The sequence below is a fragment of the Notolepis coatsorum genome (genome assembly GCF_963971535.1).
Source record: "Notolepis coatsorum genome assembly, contig: SCAFFOLD_86, whole genome shotgun sequence".
Classification (NCBI taxonomy): domain Eukaryota; kingdom Metazoa; phylum Chordata; class Actinopteri; order Aulopiformes; family Paralepididae; genus Notolepis; species Notolepis coatsorum.
This window is the reverse complement of record NW_028172863.1, coordinates 994,288-1,011,493: the sequence shown is the minus strand read 5'-3', so window position 1 is coordinate 1,011,493 and position 17,206 is coordinate 994,288. Positions and strand designations below refer to the sequence as shown.

General features: G+C 43.4%; 1 protein-coding gene across 1 annotated transcript in view; it reads left to right on the top strand.

Annotated features, from left to right (window-relative positions):
* Positions 1-9,268: 9,268 nt before the first annotated feature.
* Positions 9,269-17,206, top strand: part of LOC311247952 (dynein light chain Tctex-type 3-like) — a gene marked incomplete at its 3' end in the record, with an annotated part of 9,720 nt that continues 1,782 nt past the window's right edge. Inside the window, exons 1-4 of the mRNA XM_084338928.1 lie at positions 9,269-9,363; positions 10,559-10,600; positions 14,607-14,730; positions 15,977-16,054. Coding sequence (XP_084195054.1) covers positions 9,337-9,363; positions 10,559-10,600; positions 14,607-14,730; positions 15,977-16,054 — 271 coding nt within the window. The 5' untranslated portion in view covers positions 9,269-9,336. The remainder of the gene's footprint in view (positions 9,364-10,558; positions 10,601-14,606; positions 14,731-15,976; positions 16,055-17,206) is intronic.

The following is a 17,206-nucleotide window of genomic DNA, read 5'->3' as shown; positions in this document are numbered from 1 at the left end:
TGAGGCACAGGGGCGGCGCAAAGAGGGTCACGTCCTCCCCGTCTTAGTCAAGGGACATTTAACGGTCGTTGCTCAGGGACAGCCGGAGACAGGGAGATAGGGGGCGGCACTTGATCTCTGCCAGGCAGTCAAGTAGTCCAATGAGAGAAAACAAGAAAGACTTCTCTGCCCCTCTCTCTCTCTCTCTCTCTCTCTCTCTCTCTCTCTCTCTCTCTCTCTCTCTCTCTCTCTCTCCCCCCCCCCCCCCCCCCCCCCAGCCCTCTCTGTTCCGGCGCCTGTCATCCTCCAGGTCCAAGCAGCAGGCGGAGGAGAGGAGCCGAGCCCAGGCGGAGGCCACCGTCAGCGGGGACGCCGTCGCCCAGGCAGGACCCCCCTCCGGAGCCCCCTCCGGTAACGACAACAGCAACCCCAGGACGAACACCGGGGGTTCCCAGCAGAGGGCGGCGCCCTCTGGTGGCCGGGGCACGCGCTCCGCTACCTGCACGCTGCTGTGATTGTAAGAACCCTGCCGCCCCCCGGTGGCCGGCGGACGCCACCGTTTTCCGAGGCTGATTGGTGGAAAGCCGGCGTAATAAAGTGCTCTCCTTGGGAACGCGCGCTGTGACTCCTGTAGGGCCGTCTTAAATACTTTGAAGCTTCGTTCGATGGGCATGGGATTCGAATATGAAAATAAAATTCCAATATATTAAAAATAATAATAATAATAATCTTTTTTATTTTGTATTTTTTTTTTTGTGTCAACTCTGCCTCTCCTTGTTAACACTTTGGTTGCCTAAGGTTAAATTCATGATATACCATAGATTGCCAGCGCTATTTGTCTATGGAGAAAGTCCCCTTCTTTGCAGGGCTATAACTTTTTAAATTCTATTGCTACATTGCCATTATTAGGGCCCATTCAAAGTCCTATATGTATTGTTCATTGTGTAGCAACGTTAAACTTTTTCATTCACATATTCATAGTAAAGTATGGTCTAATGTATAAGTATGTTTTCATCTCTTTCTGCAGCTTTCTCCAGAACGTGATTTATAGCCCCAAATGCATTATATTGATGATGAAATACAGTTTGATGGCAATCAGCGCGATATAAAAAATTCCAACTAGACGTACTTCTAGAAGTTACTACACGTCATCTGATGTTGACCGGATGGGCGAGGGGGCGTTTATAATTCCGTGGGCAGCGTTATACCAATCATCTAATGTGGGTCAAATGTTGATAATAGCAGTTAGTATCTAAGACGGTAACGTTACACGCTGAAACTCACCCCAGTCTCCGCGCGCCGTTGGGCGATCATCGTCGAGTAGAAATTTTATCATTATGGGATATATTTTTACCCGGTCCATCTCCAGCTTGTATAATGGTATATACGTCCAAATCATGTTGTTTATCGAGTTATTGCCAATCGATCACCGTGTAGCGGGACGAGCCAGAGTCCCATGAACCATAGCGAGCGCCCGGAAGTACTACGGTCGTCATGACAACCTCTATTCAACATCCTGTTTTGGCGATTGCGCCGATCGGCCACCAGATGGCGCTCCTGAACCGCCAGAGAGCTCAGTGGGTCCTGCTGGTGGATCTCAGGCCAGCGGAGGGACATTATGAATCCGATCGCAGATTTTTGAAATATTGATATAAGGACGCTGTACAGCGTCCCCCGGCAACTTTAGCATGGCCAGCAAAGACGTGAAAAGACGTGTCCCGGCACTCAAAGTGTTAACTACAACAAGCAATGCTGTTTGTTATTTAAGACGAGGTCGGACTCGGCACTGACTGATTTGTGTTCATTGTGCTGCTTTTATAAAGCCTCAGGGCCCGCGTCCACTTGGCGCATATTTCTGACCGCACGCATCTGTTTTCAATGTATTCCAATGGGGAGGGAGCGCATGCGGCCGCCTCTAGGAAGTGCGCTGCCGTCGGCTTCTTTTCTCAGCTTTTTTGTGCGGCTGAAAGTTGAAACTTTCTCAACTTTCAGAGCGATGCGCTGGAGCTCATTTTCAGACAACCAATCACAGCCATTCATATCTACCACTCTGTTTGTAACCTGACACCGGAGCTGCCTGCCTGTCTGGCTGTCTCCCACAGACCATTGAGATTCGCGACAAAACTAATAATAATAACTACACGAATACACTACTAAAAAGCTAATAAAAAGCAAAGGGCGAACTGTGGTGTCAGGCAATAACTATATATATAATTAATATACAATAAAGTTATTCAAATATGCTATAATATGTGCAAAACCGCGGCATGGCTGTAGATTTCTCTCTGTCATCTACAAGATGCGCTGCATGCCAGCGCTGCCGGCGCACTGCCAGCATGTTTCACGGAGAAATATGCGCTCGGTGGACGCGGGCCTCAAATGACGGCCTACAATATTTCATGAAAGCAAAGTGTTTAGTTTGTCTAAGATTTAAAAAGGTTTAAACTTTACAGCACTGACAAAGTTGAACAAAGTGCTGTACAAGTCCCACAACATAAAAAAAAGTATAAAATTTTATAAAATTAATTAAAAAAAAATTATAATTTAAAAAAAAATGTATCTCGAATCTTCGAATTAAAGAAGATTCGGCCCCGAAGCTTCGAATTTCAAATTTTCTTTTTCGAAGGCCAGCCCTGTAATAAAGTGCTCTCCTTGGGAACGTGATGGAACACTTCCTCTGTGCCTTGTGTCTGGAAGGACCACACCGCTGTGCTGATGAACCTTAAAGGTGCTATGGATAACGTTTTCATGTAGCACAATACTTTTTTATAATACATCCACAGAGCTTTTAGAAAGATGCATAATAAAATATATTGATGAATGAATTTATCATAAAAAAAAATTTGCGGGTCCAAAATGAATGTTGTTTACATGTTGCGTGCATGTATCCCCTCCCTACTTCCCATTTCTCCATGTAGAATGCACCTGATTGGATAAATTACATGCTGGTGCTCTAGTGTGACATCTAGTGGCTGAATGTTATCTATACTCTATACAGCACCTGATTGGATAAATTACATGCTGGTGCTCTAGTCCGACATCTAGTGGCTGAATGTTATCTATACTCTATACAGCACCTGATTGGATAAATGACACGCTGGTGCTCTAGTGTGACATCTAGTGGCTGAATGTTATCTATGGCACCTTTAAATGTATCTCCTGGTTGCCCATCTTTTAATGTGCGCATTGGACAGAGAAGGGCGCTACGGAAAGCATTGAGCTTGCCCATGTACGCAAGGAAGTACAGAGAGGGAGAAACATGTTTTTTATGGGCCGACCAATCTTACGTACGTTTCTTCTGTATAATTCTATGGTTTATCACCATAATGGTTAAATTAAATAAAAAGTATGCTCAGGAAAATGGTCAGGGGTAATGTAAAATGTGTACTGATTAGTAAACGTCATATTTAGACCAGTATGGTCCTTTTTAAGACAGCAACCACTACAACTGAGAGCTTTCATAATAAAAAAAATGTATAAGCAATATATGTAAGTATATACATTTGTTATTTGTTGCTCAATATTTCCAGAGTATAAATGATTATAGCGTATTTCTTTTAATGTAACCATGTTTTAAAGCACAGGTCTGGTCTCATAAAGTCACTAGTATTGAATAGAGTTTGTCTTTCAGTTTGAACTTCATGACAGTTACTCTTTTATAAAATAGTCAACTCATTTTGGCGGGAAACCGTTTTGTCACAAGTGGCCTATTTCCTGAGATCAACCCCCCTCTTCGTCTCCCAAGTATTATCAAGATCTCTATCGTGGAACTTGAATAGATAGAAGCGGCTTCTCCTAGAGTATCGTGGGTGATCTCCTTTGGTTTATAATATAATTCTTTGGGTTCACTTTAAGATGGCTGCTAAGGAGGGCGGCTAGGTGGTGTAGTGGGCACGGCGCACGCCACCAACGGGCGTTGCTACCAGCTTGGCTGGTCGTTCATACTAACACAATTGGCAGTGTTAGGGGTGGCAAAGCTGGTGGGTGGGTCCTGGTCGTTGTAAACAGCGACTCCTACAGTTCGGTCGGGGCGCCTGCTCAGCGAGGAAAGGATCTGAGGGGGGTAGTGTGATCCTTCCACACGTTACACTCCCCCAGTGAGAGTCCGCGCTGCCAGGTGAAAAAGAAGCGGTTGATTGGCTACACATGTGTCGGAGGAAGCATGTGATAGTCTCCGCCCTCCCAGACCGACGGTAGGGGGTAGAGTGTGCAGCGACCAGGAGGGGGATTGGGAATTGGCATAACGACTAACATTGGGAGGGGAGAAAAACGGAGGAAAAAGGAGGGAAAAAAAGATCCAAAAATAAATAAAAAGATGGCTGCTAAGGATTTGTATCGCGTTGCCGTAGAAACCTCTATCAATTCAAGTTCTGGGATCTCCTTATTGCTGTGCACTAAACTGTGTGGCCTGTGTTTCTGTGGTTTGGTACGTGGTGGTAGTTTGGGTTGTGTGTTCCCCACCAGCCTGTAGAGGGCAGCGCGCGCCTGAAGTGGGATCTTGCTTTCTTCTTCCTCTTACTGTGAGAATGTAAATACTATTTATTGCTTAATGACATTTGAAGCACACGTGCACTTTACACGTGATGTGTGGCTGTTTCAGGGAAACATGAAGCAACACATTCACTGACTCTGTGTCTCGGTTATTATTTGTGATTTTATTTTCTTCTGTGATACCAGTAAACCTGTTTGATTTATAAACTTGTCTGTGATCGTTTTTTGATCAATGTTATGGCAGAAGGTGTCTGTGTGTGTGTGTGTGTGTGTGTGTGTGTGTGTGTGTGTGTGTGTGTGTGTGTGTGTGTGTGTGTGTGTGTGTGTGTGTGTGTGTGTTATGAATACGATTATGCAGAACCAAATCAAAGGTCAGAGAAGAAGTCTAATACTTTTTCATTGTCTAATTACTTGAAGTATTTATTTTCGTTGTTAAAATGTAACTAAAGTCGAGGCTTTACTAAGTAGCCTATTTTCCAAGTACAGTTCTTAGGTAAGCTATTTTAGTATTTACACTTTATGTTCATTTATATATATTTATTTATTTATATATTGTAAATGACCGTCTTCTCCAGAGTCTGACTAGAAGACAGAGACCAGTTTCCTCTCTGTGTTCAGTAGAAGCTATACTGCTGCAAGCTAGCCTAGCTTAGCACAAATGAAATGAAAGCGGATATGGACCAGCTAGCCTAGCTTAGCACAAATGAATGAAAGCGGATATGGACCAGCTAGCCTAGCTTATGTAACGGAGGTACCGCAGTATATCCACAGTCACGTGGTACAAGTAGTTCGGTGGCTGTGGATGGTAAGCGGTACTGCAAGTAAACTCACTCCCCAGAGGCATCCAGACTGAGAGCTCAGAGGGGATATCCTTTTAAACTCACTCCCCAGAGGCATCCAGACTGAGAGCTCAGAGGGGATATCCTTTTAAACTCACTCCCCAGAGGCATCCAGACTGAGAGCTCAGAGGGGATATCCTTTTAAACTCACTCCCCAGAGGCATCCAGACTGAGAGCTCAGAGGGGATATCCTTTTAAACTCACTCCCCAGAGGCATCCAGACTGAGAGCTCAGAGGGGATATCCTTTTAAACTCACTCCCCAGAGGCATCCAGACTGAGAGCTCAGAGGGGATATCCTTTTAAACTCACTCCCCAGAGGCATCCAGACTGAGCTCTCAGAGGGGATATCCTTTTAAACTCACTCCCCAGAGGCATCCAGACTGAGAGCTCAGAGGAGATATCCTTTTTAAACTCACTCCCCAGAGGCATCCAGACTGAGCTCTCAGAGGGATATCCTTTTAAACTCACTCCCCAGAGGCATCCAGACTGAGAGCTCAGAGGGGATATCCTTTCTTGGCGCAGCGGTTTGTGATGTTCGGCCCCCGGTGCGGGAGACCGGGGTTCAACTCCCACTCAGGGCGATCCCTTAACAGGGGTCGAATCGGAATTTGAAACAACGCAGAGCAATACGAGACCGGTTACACTTAGCACAGATGAATGAAAGCGGATACGGACCAGCTAGCCTAGCTTAGCACAAATAAGTGGAAGCGGATACTGGCCAACAACCTAGGCTAGCTGGTCCGTATCCGCTTTCATTCATCTGTGCTAAGCTAGGCTAGCTGGTCCATATCCGCTTTCATTCATTTGTGCTAAGCTAGGCTAGCTTGCAGCAGTATAGCTTTCTACTGAACACAGAGAAGAAACTGGTCTCTGTCTTCTAGTCTGACTCTGGAGAAGATGCACATTTCCCATAATGTTAATGTATTCTTTAGATTCTTTATTTATTAGTGTCATACAGAAGTACAGAATACTTTTATACAAAATGCTTCTTTCTGTTACGCTCCAGAGACTGTGATAGGCAAAAATAGATAAGTATAAAATAACTCATCACTATCTGAATACATGAGCTTCTCTCTCCAAAACCAAACTTGTGATGTCATCAGGTATAAGTCTGCCCCACAGACAGTGAATATCTCTCTCTCGATCTCTCTCTCTCTCTCTCTCTCTCTCTCTCTCTCTCTCTACTCTCTCGCTCATCTCTCTCTCTCTCTCTCTCTCTCTCTCTCTCTCTCTCTCTCTCTCTCTCTCTCTCTCTCTCTCTCTCTCTATACCATCTTTCCCAATTAATTGTCTATGGAGCAGCTTCAGATTTTTTACCTGATGACATTTTAATCACATGTTTTAATTTCAGCACACTAGTTTTAGATATGGGAGAGAGTCGCTCATGTTCACTTAATACTTGTAAACTGCCTTAGACCACAGTGACATGTATGAATTATGAACATTGGAGAGAGTAATCAGAGCCTGCTTTAAGTGGACCACCAACTACTATTAAGTGGGCCGTCCAATCTTTCGCCGCCGATTAAAGACGCACTTCTTCAACCATTATCTGAAATAATGGGGGGCGGGGGGGGGGGGGGGGATAAATAAATAAATAAAAATCAAATCTAACCCTAGAGTAACAGAGCATGAGGTGAGGCGGACCTTTAAAAAAGTGAATATCAGGAAGGCAGCAGGTCCGGACGGCATCCCCGGCCGCGTCCTAAAAGTCTGTGCCGACCAACTGGCCCCAGTATTCACTGACATATTTAACCTGTCCTTAGAACAGGCTGTCATCCCCACCTGCCTGAAGAAGTCCACTATTATCCCTGTACCCAAAAAATCCAAGCCTGCTTGCCTCAACGACTACCGCCCCTGTAGCTCTCACCTCCATAGCCATGAAGTGCTTTGAGAAGCTAGTAAAGGGCTACATCTGCTCCTCCCTCCCCATCAACCTGGACCCCCCTGCAATTTGCATATCGCCCCAACAGGTCCACGGAGGACGCCATAGCCCATGTGCTGCACACAGCAGCATCACACCTGGACAAGAGGCAGGGGAACTATGTGAGAATGCTATTCATCGACTACAGCTCGGCATTCAATACCATAGTCCCCTCCATACTCATAGCCAAGCTCAGGGACCTGGGCTTGAACTATGACCTCTGCCAGTGGGTCTTGGACTTCCTGACTGCAGACCCCAGGTGGTGAGAGCAGGCAACTGCACCTCCTCATCCATCACCCTCAACATAGGGGCCCCCCCAGGGCTGTGTTCTGAGTCCCCTCCTCTACTCCCTGTACACACACGACTGTGTGGCTCAGCGGAGTAGCAATACAATCATCAAATTTGCTGACGACACAGTGGTGGTGGGCCTGATCTCTGCCAACGACGAGAGGGCCTACCTGGAAGAGGTCAAGGTCCTGGCGGGATGGTGCCAGGAAAACAGCCTCTCCCTGAACGTCAGCAAAACAAAGGAGATGATTGTGGACTTCAGGAGGTCGGGGGTCAAGGACTTACAGCCCCCTCAGCATCGACGGGGCACCGGTTGAGAGAGTGAACAGTTTTAAGTACCTCGGAGCCCACAATATCCGAGGACTTGACATGGACCACACACATTGACAGTGTTGTGAAGAAGGCACGACAACGCCTCTACTTCCTCAGGCGCCTAAGGAAGTTCCAAGTCAGTCAGAAGATCCTTAAGAACTTCTACTCATGTACAATAGAGAGCATCTTGACCGGCAACATCACCTCCTGGTTTGGGAATAGCACTGCACAAGACCGAAGCAGACTACAAAGAGTGACATGTTCAGCCGAACGCACAATTGGAGGGGGCTCCCCACCCTCCAGAACATTTACAACAAGAGTTGCAAGGGCAAGGCTAAGAGAATCATTAAAGACTCCAGTCACCCGAACAACTGCCTCTTTGAACTGCTGCTGTCAGGCAAGCGATACCGGAGTCTCAAGGCGAGCACAGAAAGACTCAGAAGAAGCTTCTATCCCCAGGCCATCAGGCTGCTAAACGAACAATGAACACTACACAACAACAACCACCAAACGCACATAGCACACACATCCACACGCACACACTCACTTTAAACAAACACACTGTAGCACCCACTCCACACACTTTATAGCACACACCCACTTTAAACAAACACACTGTAGCACCCACTCCCCACACTTTATATTTATTGATGAAGGATTGCACTTACCTTACTGTAAATTGTACCTCATCCATTTCTGCTTTGCACTATATAGTACTGTACATTAGTACACTGCATAGTATTGTATATTATATGGTAACTCAGAACATTGTACATATGTCTATACCGAACACTGTGACCTCATTTTCTTCTTCTAAATTACATGCTATACTATGTTATTTGATACTATCTTGTCTAGCACAGTCTCTGGAGCGTAACAGTAAGAAGCATTTTGTATGAAAGTATTCTGTACTTCTGTATGACAACTATTAAAGAAACTTGAAACTTGAAACTTAACTAACCTTACTGTCATGCACTTGTCCTAATAAACTAACTGCACTCAACACTTTGATGAACATTGTTACTCAGCTGATCCCTTCCTGATGGCTTGTCGTACAGAACTTGTAAGTAATTTGGATAAAAGCGTCAGCTAAATTACTAAATGTAAATGTAAACTATGACATAACCTTTAAAGGTCATGAATTGGGGGCTGAACCCACGTTTGCTTACATGTACTTTTGAATGGACTTTTATTTACCAGAGTAATATCCTATCAGGCTAGTATTATTATGTTGTATTTGTTGTTTGTTTTTATTTCTACTTTGACCACCACTGCTATCCAGTATTCCGCAGTGTTTTCCATCCACCGCCGCCAGGGGGCAGCAGCCGGAGAAGGTGTGGTTGTTCAACACAGCGGGTCCCTCTCTAATCTGGACACAGTCGTCGGCAGCTCGTTGTGACGCGACCAGGAAGTCCAGCAGAAAAGAACTGTGTTAATAAAGTGTTGCAGCTAATAATCTGACTGGAAACATTAAGACTAATATCTAATATCTCCAGAAGAGCAGGATGGAAGAGTATCAACCCGGAGACGAGGTGTGTAGAAGAGATTTAATAATAAGAATGTATAGATTAATGTCGAGAACCACTGGTTCTAACACAACAAGCTGAGACACTGGTTTAGGGTTTATATGGATTTGTATTTTTTCGTATTTATTTATTAACACAGTTAAACAAAAGTAAAAACAATACATAATGAGTTATAACCATATTTGTGAAGGAGAAGTTAGAAGCCTATAGAGGCTTATCGGGAACTTCCCTGTTTTATAAAATCAAACATACAAAAATATGCATGTTATAAAATACCAGTAATACATTCAAAAGATATGTGTTAATACAAACATACATACACACAGTACATACTGTATACTGTGTACATAATAATAATAATACATAACCACACACCCACCTGCCTACAAACCTACCCACCCACATCACCAAATGCACACCTACATGTATTTATCTATCTGCTACATGTATGACCTATTTATCTATCTGCTACTTTTGGATATGAGACTTTCTTTGTAGTTGCTTTTAAAAAATAAGCAGAGATGGAGATTTCCTATTTCATTCATTTTTATATTTAGAGGCAGCCTATCATTTATCTAAAAGATGCACATGCTACTGTTTCTGTTTTTTTTTTTTTTTTATTAAAACAGGTTGATAGGCCGATGCAATGCTGTTATTATTAGAGGCTACAATGGTGAATGGTGTCATTTTGATTTATTGTCGGTCAGCTGATAATATTTTTTTTAATAATTTAATATACTTTTTTTTATATACATTTTGGGGGGGGGGGGGGGGGGGGCTTTTGCTAGAAAGTCCCATCCCTAGCTACTACCTGCTGGGGACGGGAGTCGTTTTTCTGTAACTTCAGTCGGGATCTCAGGACGAGGGAGTTTTCTTTTTTACCGAGTCACGGGAGAGGGACGGGACGGGCGCGTCATCTGAAACCGTACGATACACAGACGCCCCGAACCGTGGGGGTCGTACCGTACGGTACACGGTTCGAATGCGTATCGTTCCACCCCTAATATATATACATATTGTGTTTCATCTAATGAGATAATGCTTTCCGTCTGTTCGTCTAACTCGCCATTTTTATTGTAACAAAATGGATTGCCGATATCTTTCTGTGGCTACTTGGCGCCACTGTAATTGATTTAACATCACAGTATATCGTATATTTTTTCTGCAACCTTCTCTCAGTTCTGTTCTGTTCTATTTCCAGGGGTCGTTCAACCCAGATGATGCAACAAACACAGTCAAAGAGGTAACGTCAGATCAAAGAGATTAAAGAGGTAACGTCAGATCAAAAGAGGTAACGTCAGATTAAAGAGGTAACGTCAGATTAAAGAGGTAACGTCAGATTAAAGAGGTAACGGCAGATCAAAGAGGCAACGTAAGATCAAAGAGGTAACGTCAGATCAAAGAGGTTACGTCAGATTAAAGAGGTAACGTCAGATCAAAGAGGTAACGTCAGATTAAAGAGGTAACGTCAGATTAAAGAGGTAACGTCAGATTAAAGATGGTAACGTCAGATCAAGAGGTAACGTCAGATCGAGGTAACGTTAGATCAAAGAGTAACGTCTGAACGTCAGCAAAACAAAGGAGATGATTGTGGACTTCAGGAGGTCGGGGGTCAAGGACTACAGCCCCCTCAGCATCGACGGGGGCACCGGTTGAGAGAGTCAACAGCTTCAAGTACCTCGGAGCCTACATATCCGAGGACTTGACATGGACCACACACATTAACAGTGTGGTGAAGAAGGCACGACAACGCCTCTACTTCCTCAGGCGCCTAAGGAAGTTCCAAGATCAGCCAGAAGATCCTTAAGAACTTCTACTCATGTACAATAGAGAGCATCTTGACCGGCAACATCACCTCCTGGTTTGGGAATAGCACTGCACAAGACCGAAGCAGACTACAAAGAGTGACACGTTCAGCCGAACGCACAATTGGAGGGGGGCTCCCCACCCTCCAGAACATTTACTACAAGCGTTGCAAGGGCAAGGCTAAGAGAATCATTAAAGACTCCAGTCACCCGAACAACTGCCTCTTTGAACTGCTGCGGTCAGGCAAGCGATACCGGAGTCTCAAGGCGAGCACAGAAAGACTCAGAAGTAGCTTCTATCCCCAGGCCATCAGGCTGCTAAACGAACAATGAATGAACACTACACAACAACAACCACCAAACGCACATAGCACACACATCCACACGCACACACTCACTTTAAACAAACACACTGTAGCACCCACTCCACACACTTTATAGCACACACCCACTTTAAACAAACACACTGTAGCACCCACTCCCCACACTTTATATTTATGGATGAAGGACTGCACTACAAACTCGTACACCTTACTGTAAATTGTACCTAAAATTGTACCTCATCCCATTTCTGCTTTGCACTAGATAGTACTGTACATTAGTACACTGCATAGTATTGTGTATTGTATATTATATGGTAACTCAGAACATTGTACATATGTCTATACCGAACACTGTGACCTCATTTTTCTTCTTCTAAATTCATGCTATATTATGTTATTATGTTATTTGATACTATCTTGTCTAGCACAGTCTCTGGAGCGTAACAGTAAGAAGCATTTTGTATGAAAGTATTCTGTACTTCTGTATGACAACTATTAAAGAACTTGAACTTGAACTTAACGTCAGATTTAAAGAGGTTAACGTCAGATCAAAGAGGTAACGTCAGATTAAAGAGGTAACGTCAGATCGAGGTACGTCAGATTAAAGAGGTAACGTTAGATTAAAGAGGTAACGTCAGATCAAAGAGGTTACGTCAGATTAAAGAGGTTACGTCAGATCGAGGTAACGTCAGATTAAAGAGGTAACGTCAGATTAAAGAGGTAACGTCAGATTAAAGAGGTAACGTCAGATTAAAGAGGTAACGTCAGATTAAAGAGGGTTACGTCAGATAAAGAGGTAACGTCTGATTAAAGAGGTAACGGTCAGATCAAGAGGTAACGTCAGATTAAAGAGGTAACGTCAGATTAAAGAGGGTAACGTCAGATTAAAGAGGTAACGTCAGATTAAAGAGGTAACGTCAGATCAAAGAGGTAACGTCAGATTAAGAGGTAACGTCAGATCAAAGAGTTACGTCAGATTAAAGAGGTAACGTCAGATCAAAGAGGTAACGTCAGATTAAAGAGGTAACGTCAGATTAAAGAGGTAACGTCAGATTAAAGAGGTAACGTCAGATCAAAGAGGTAGCGTCAGATCAAAGAGGTAACGTCAGATCGAGGTAACGGTTAGATCAAAGAGGTAACGTCAGATTAAAGAGGTAACGTCAGATCAAAGAGGTAACGTCAGATTAAAGAGGTAACGTCAGATCGAGGTAACGTCAGATTAAAGAGGTAACGTTAGATTAAAGAGGTAACGTCAGATCAAAGAGGTTACGTCAGATTAAAGAGGTTACGTCAGATCGAGGTAACGTCAGATTAAAGAGGTAACGTCAGATTAAAGAGGTAACGTCAGATTAAAGATGGTAACGGTCAGATTAAAGAGGTAACGTCAGATCAAAGAGGTAACGTCAGATCAAAGAGGTAACGTCAGATCAAAGAGGTTACGTCAGATTAAAGAGGGTAACGTCAGATCAAAGAGGTAACGTCAGATTAAAGAGGTAACGTCAGATTAAAGAGGTAACGTCAGATTAAAGAGGTAACGTCAGATCAAAGATGGTAGCGTCAGATCAAAGAGGTAACGTCAGATCGAGGTAACGTTAGATCAAAGAGGTAACGTCAGATTAAAGAGGTAACGTCAGATCAAAGAGGTAACGTCAGATTAAAGAGGTAACGTCAGATCGAGGTAACGTCAGATTAAAGAGGTAACGTTAGATTAAAGAGGTAACGTCAGATCAAAGAGGTTACGTCAGATTAAAGAGGTTACGTCAATCGAGGTAACGTCAGATTAAAGAGGTAACGTCAGATTAAAGAGGTAACGTCAGATTAAAGAGGTAACGTCAGATTAAAGAGGTAACGTCAGATTAAGAGGTTACGTCAGATCGAGGTAACGTCAGATCAAAGAGGTAACGTCAGATTAAAGAGGTAACGTCAGATTAAAGAGGTAACGTCAGATTAAAGAGGTAACGTCAGATTTAAAGAACGTCAGATTAAAGAGGTAACGTCAGATTAAAGAGGTAACGTCGGATCAAAGAGGTAACGTCAGATCAAAGAGGTAACGTCAGATCAAAGAGGTAACGTCAGATCAAAGAGGTAACGTCAGATCAAAGAGGTAACGTCAGATAAAGAGGTAACGTCAGATTAAAGAGGGTAACGTCGGATTAAAGAGGTAACGTCGGATCAAAGAGGTAACGTCAGATCAAAGAGGTAACGTCAGATCAAAGAGGTATCGTCAGATCAAAGAGGTAACGGTCAGATAAAGAGGTAACGTCAGATCAAAGAGGTAACGTCAGATCAAAGAGGTAACGTCAGATCAAAGAGGTAACTGTCAGATTAAAGAGGTAACGTCAGATCAAAGAGGTAACGTCGGATCAAGAGGTTGTCACGGTGATGGTAGTGACCAAAAGACTTGATGGACATGCCATGATATTATTACCATCTGTACCATAATTTACATTGGATTATACACCATTATTGAAGTACAACATTGGTACCATGGTGATGCATGACTTTTAGTTCTATTCTATTCTTCTCCTCTTCTCTCTCTCCTCTGTTTTTCTTCTTCTCCTTCTCTTCTCTCCTCCCCTCTCCTCTGTTTTCTTCTTCTCCTTCTCTTCTCTCTCTTCTCTTCTCCTCTCTTCTCTCCTCCTTCTCTCCTCCTCTCCTCTTCTTCTTCTCTTCTCCTCTTCGCTTTTCTCCTCTCCTCTTCTCTCCTCTCTTATCCTCTGTTTTCTTCTTCTCCTTCTCTTCTCTTCTTCGCTCCTCTCCTCTTCTCTTCTCTCCTTCTCTCCTCTCTCCTCTCCTCTTCTCTTCTCTTGAGCACTAAATAAACAGGCTACTATTGTAAACTGCATCAATAGGCTATTCCCTCAGGCAGCTAGAGCTTATGATCCACAAACCAATGACTACCACATGACTGCACTGTTCTTTCAGTGTGTGTGTGTGTGTGTGTGTGTTGTGTGTGTGTTGTGTGTGGTTGTGTGTGTGTGTGTGTGTGTGTGTGGTGTGTGTGTGTGGTGTCAAAACGGTGCTGAACAACCTCTAACATATTTCCTACTTTCTGTGTAGACTTTAATTGGTTGATTGTGTGTGTGTTTTTTGTGTGTTTACTTCCGTGTGTGTGTGATAGTGCATTGACAGCATCATAGGAGGGGTGGAGTACAGCCAGAGTCTGGTGAACAAATGGACGGCCAGCATCGTGGAGCTGTCACTCACACAGCTGGTCAAACAGGGGAGGGCTTACAAGTACATCGGTAGGTCTGTCTGTCTGTCACTCACACAGCTGGTCAAACAGGGGAGGGCTTACAAGTACATCGGTAGGTCTGTCTGTCACTCACTCACTCTAGGGCTGCACGATTTTGGGAAATAATCGAATTGCGATTTTTTCTGACAGATATTGCGATAAAATTTGCGATTATAATTATTCTTTTTTTTAAGCAGCTCTCGCCATTCCAACACACACTCAGAGGCTCGTTGTCAGTCCTCTTCTCTCGGGGGGGGGGGGGGGGGGGGTGTAGTAGCCATCAACCACCATCCCCCTCAGCCCCTTACACTATGCACTATAATAAAATGCACCATTTTGTCTGCCTGTCTGTCTATTTTTATAAAATGCACATTGTCTCTGTGTGTCTGTATGCGTCTGTCTGTGTAATATCTGTAGTATTTGTTTATTTCTTGTACACACATTTGTTGTAAATATCTATCTATCAATCTCTCTCTCTGTCTCCTCTATCTGTCTCTCTCTCAGTCTCCTCTATCTGTCTCTCTCTCCCTCCCCCATCCCCTCTCTGTCTCTCTCTCTGTCTCCTCTATCTGGTCTCTCTCTCTGTCTCTCTATCTGTCTCTCTCTCTCCCTCCCCCCTCCCCTCTCTGTCTCTCACTCTGTCTCCTCTATCTGTCTCTCTCTCTGTCTCCTCTATCTGTCTCTCTCTCTCCCTCCCCCCTCCCCTCTCTGTCTCTCTCTCTCTGTCTCCTCTATCTGTCTCTCTCTCTGTCTCCTCTATCTGTCTCTCTCTCTCCCTCCCCCCTCCCCTCTCTGTCTCTCTCTCTGTCTCTCCTCCCCTCTCTGTCTCTCTCTCTCCCTCCCCCTCCTCTCTCTCTCTCCTCCCTCCCCCTCCCCTCTCTCCATCCCCCCTCCTCTCTCTCTCCCTCCCCCCTCCTCTCTCCCCTCCCTCCCCTCCCCTCTCTCTCTCTTGCTCTCTCTCTCTCCCCCCCCTCTCTCTCTCCCTCCCACCCCCCCCTCTCTCTCTCTCTCTCTCCCCCCCCTCTCTCTATCCCCCCTCCCCTATCCCCCTACCCCCCCCCCCCTCTCTCTCTCTCCCACCCCCCCCCCCTCTCTCTCTCTCTCTCTCTCTCTTCCCCCCTCTCCCCTCTCTCTCTCCCACCCCCCTCCCTCTCTCTCTCTCTCTCTCTCTCTCTCTCTCTTCTCTCTCTCCTCTCTCTCTCTCTCTCTCTCTCTCTCTCTCTCTCTCTCTCTCTCTCTCTCTCTCTCTCTCTCAGTAACGTGTGCTGTTATGCAGAAGAGTGGTGCCGGCCTCCACACAGCCAACTCCTGCTACTGGGACACGGCCATGGATGGTGAGCAGCTGTCACTCATTATTATTATAATATATATAACACTAACCCCTGTCACTCATTATTATTATAATATATATAATATATAACCCTAACCCTGTCACTCATTATTATCATAATATATATAATATATAACCCTAACCCTGTCACTCATTATTATTATAATATATATAATATAATAACCCTAACCCTGTCACTCATTATTATTATAATATATATAATATATAACCCTAACCCTGTCACTCATTATTATTATAATATATATAATATATAACCCTAACCCTGTCACTCATTATTATTATAATATATATAATATATAACCCTAACCCTGTCACTCATTATTATTATAATATATATAATATATAACCCTAACCCTGTCACTCATTATTATTATAATATATATAATATATAACCCTAACCCTGTCACTTATTATTATTATTATAATATATATAATATATAACCCTAACCCTGTCACTCATTATTATTATTATAATATAATATATAACCCTAACCCTGTCACTCATTATTATTATAATATATATAATATATAACCCTAACCCTGTCACTCATTATTATTATAATATATAATATATAACCCTAACCCTGTCACTTATTATTATTATAATATATATAATATATAACCCTAACCCTGTCACTTATTATTATTATAATATATATAATATATAACCCTAACCCTGTCACTTATTATTATTATAATATATATAATATATAACACTAACCCTGTCACTCATTATTATAAGATTATATAAGATAATAACTAACCAGCTGTCACTCATTATTATAAGATTATATAAGATAATAACTAACCAGCTGTCACTCATTATTATAAGATTATATAAGATAATAACTAACCAGCTGTCACTCATTATTATAAGATTATATAAGATAATAACTAACATGGTAGACAGCAGCTGTCACTCATAACAATAAGATTATATAAGATAATAACTAACTACCTGTCACTCATAACAATAAGATTATATTTAAGCATTACATCACGCGCAGGAGTGGTTTGTGAACAATAAACCATGCCTAGGGGTGGTCGTTAGGCCCGAGGCGCAGCCGAGGGTCGTTAGACCCCCCTAGGCATGGTTTATTGTTCACAAATCACGACTGCAAGTGGTGTAAAGCTT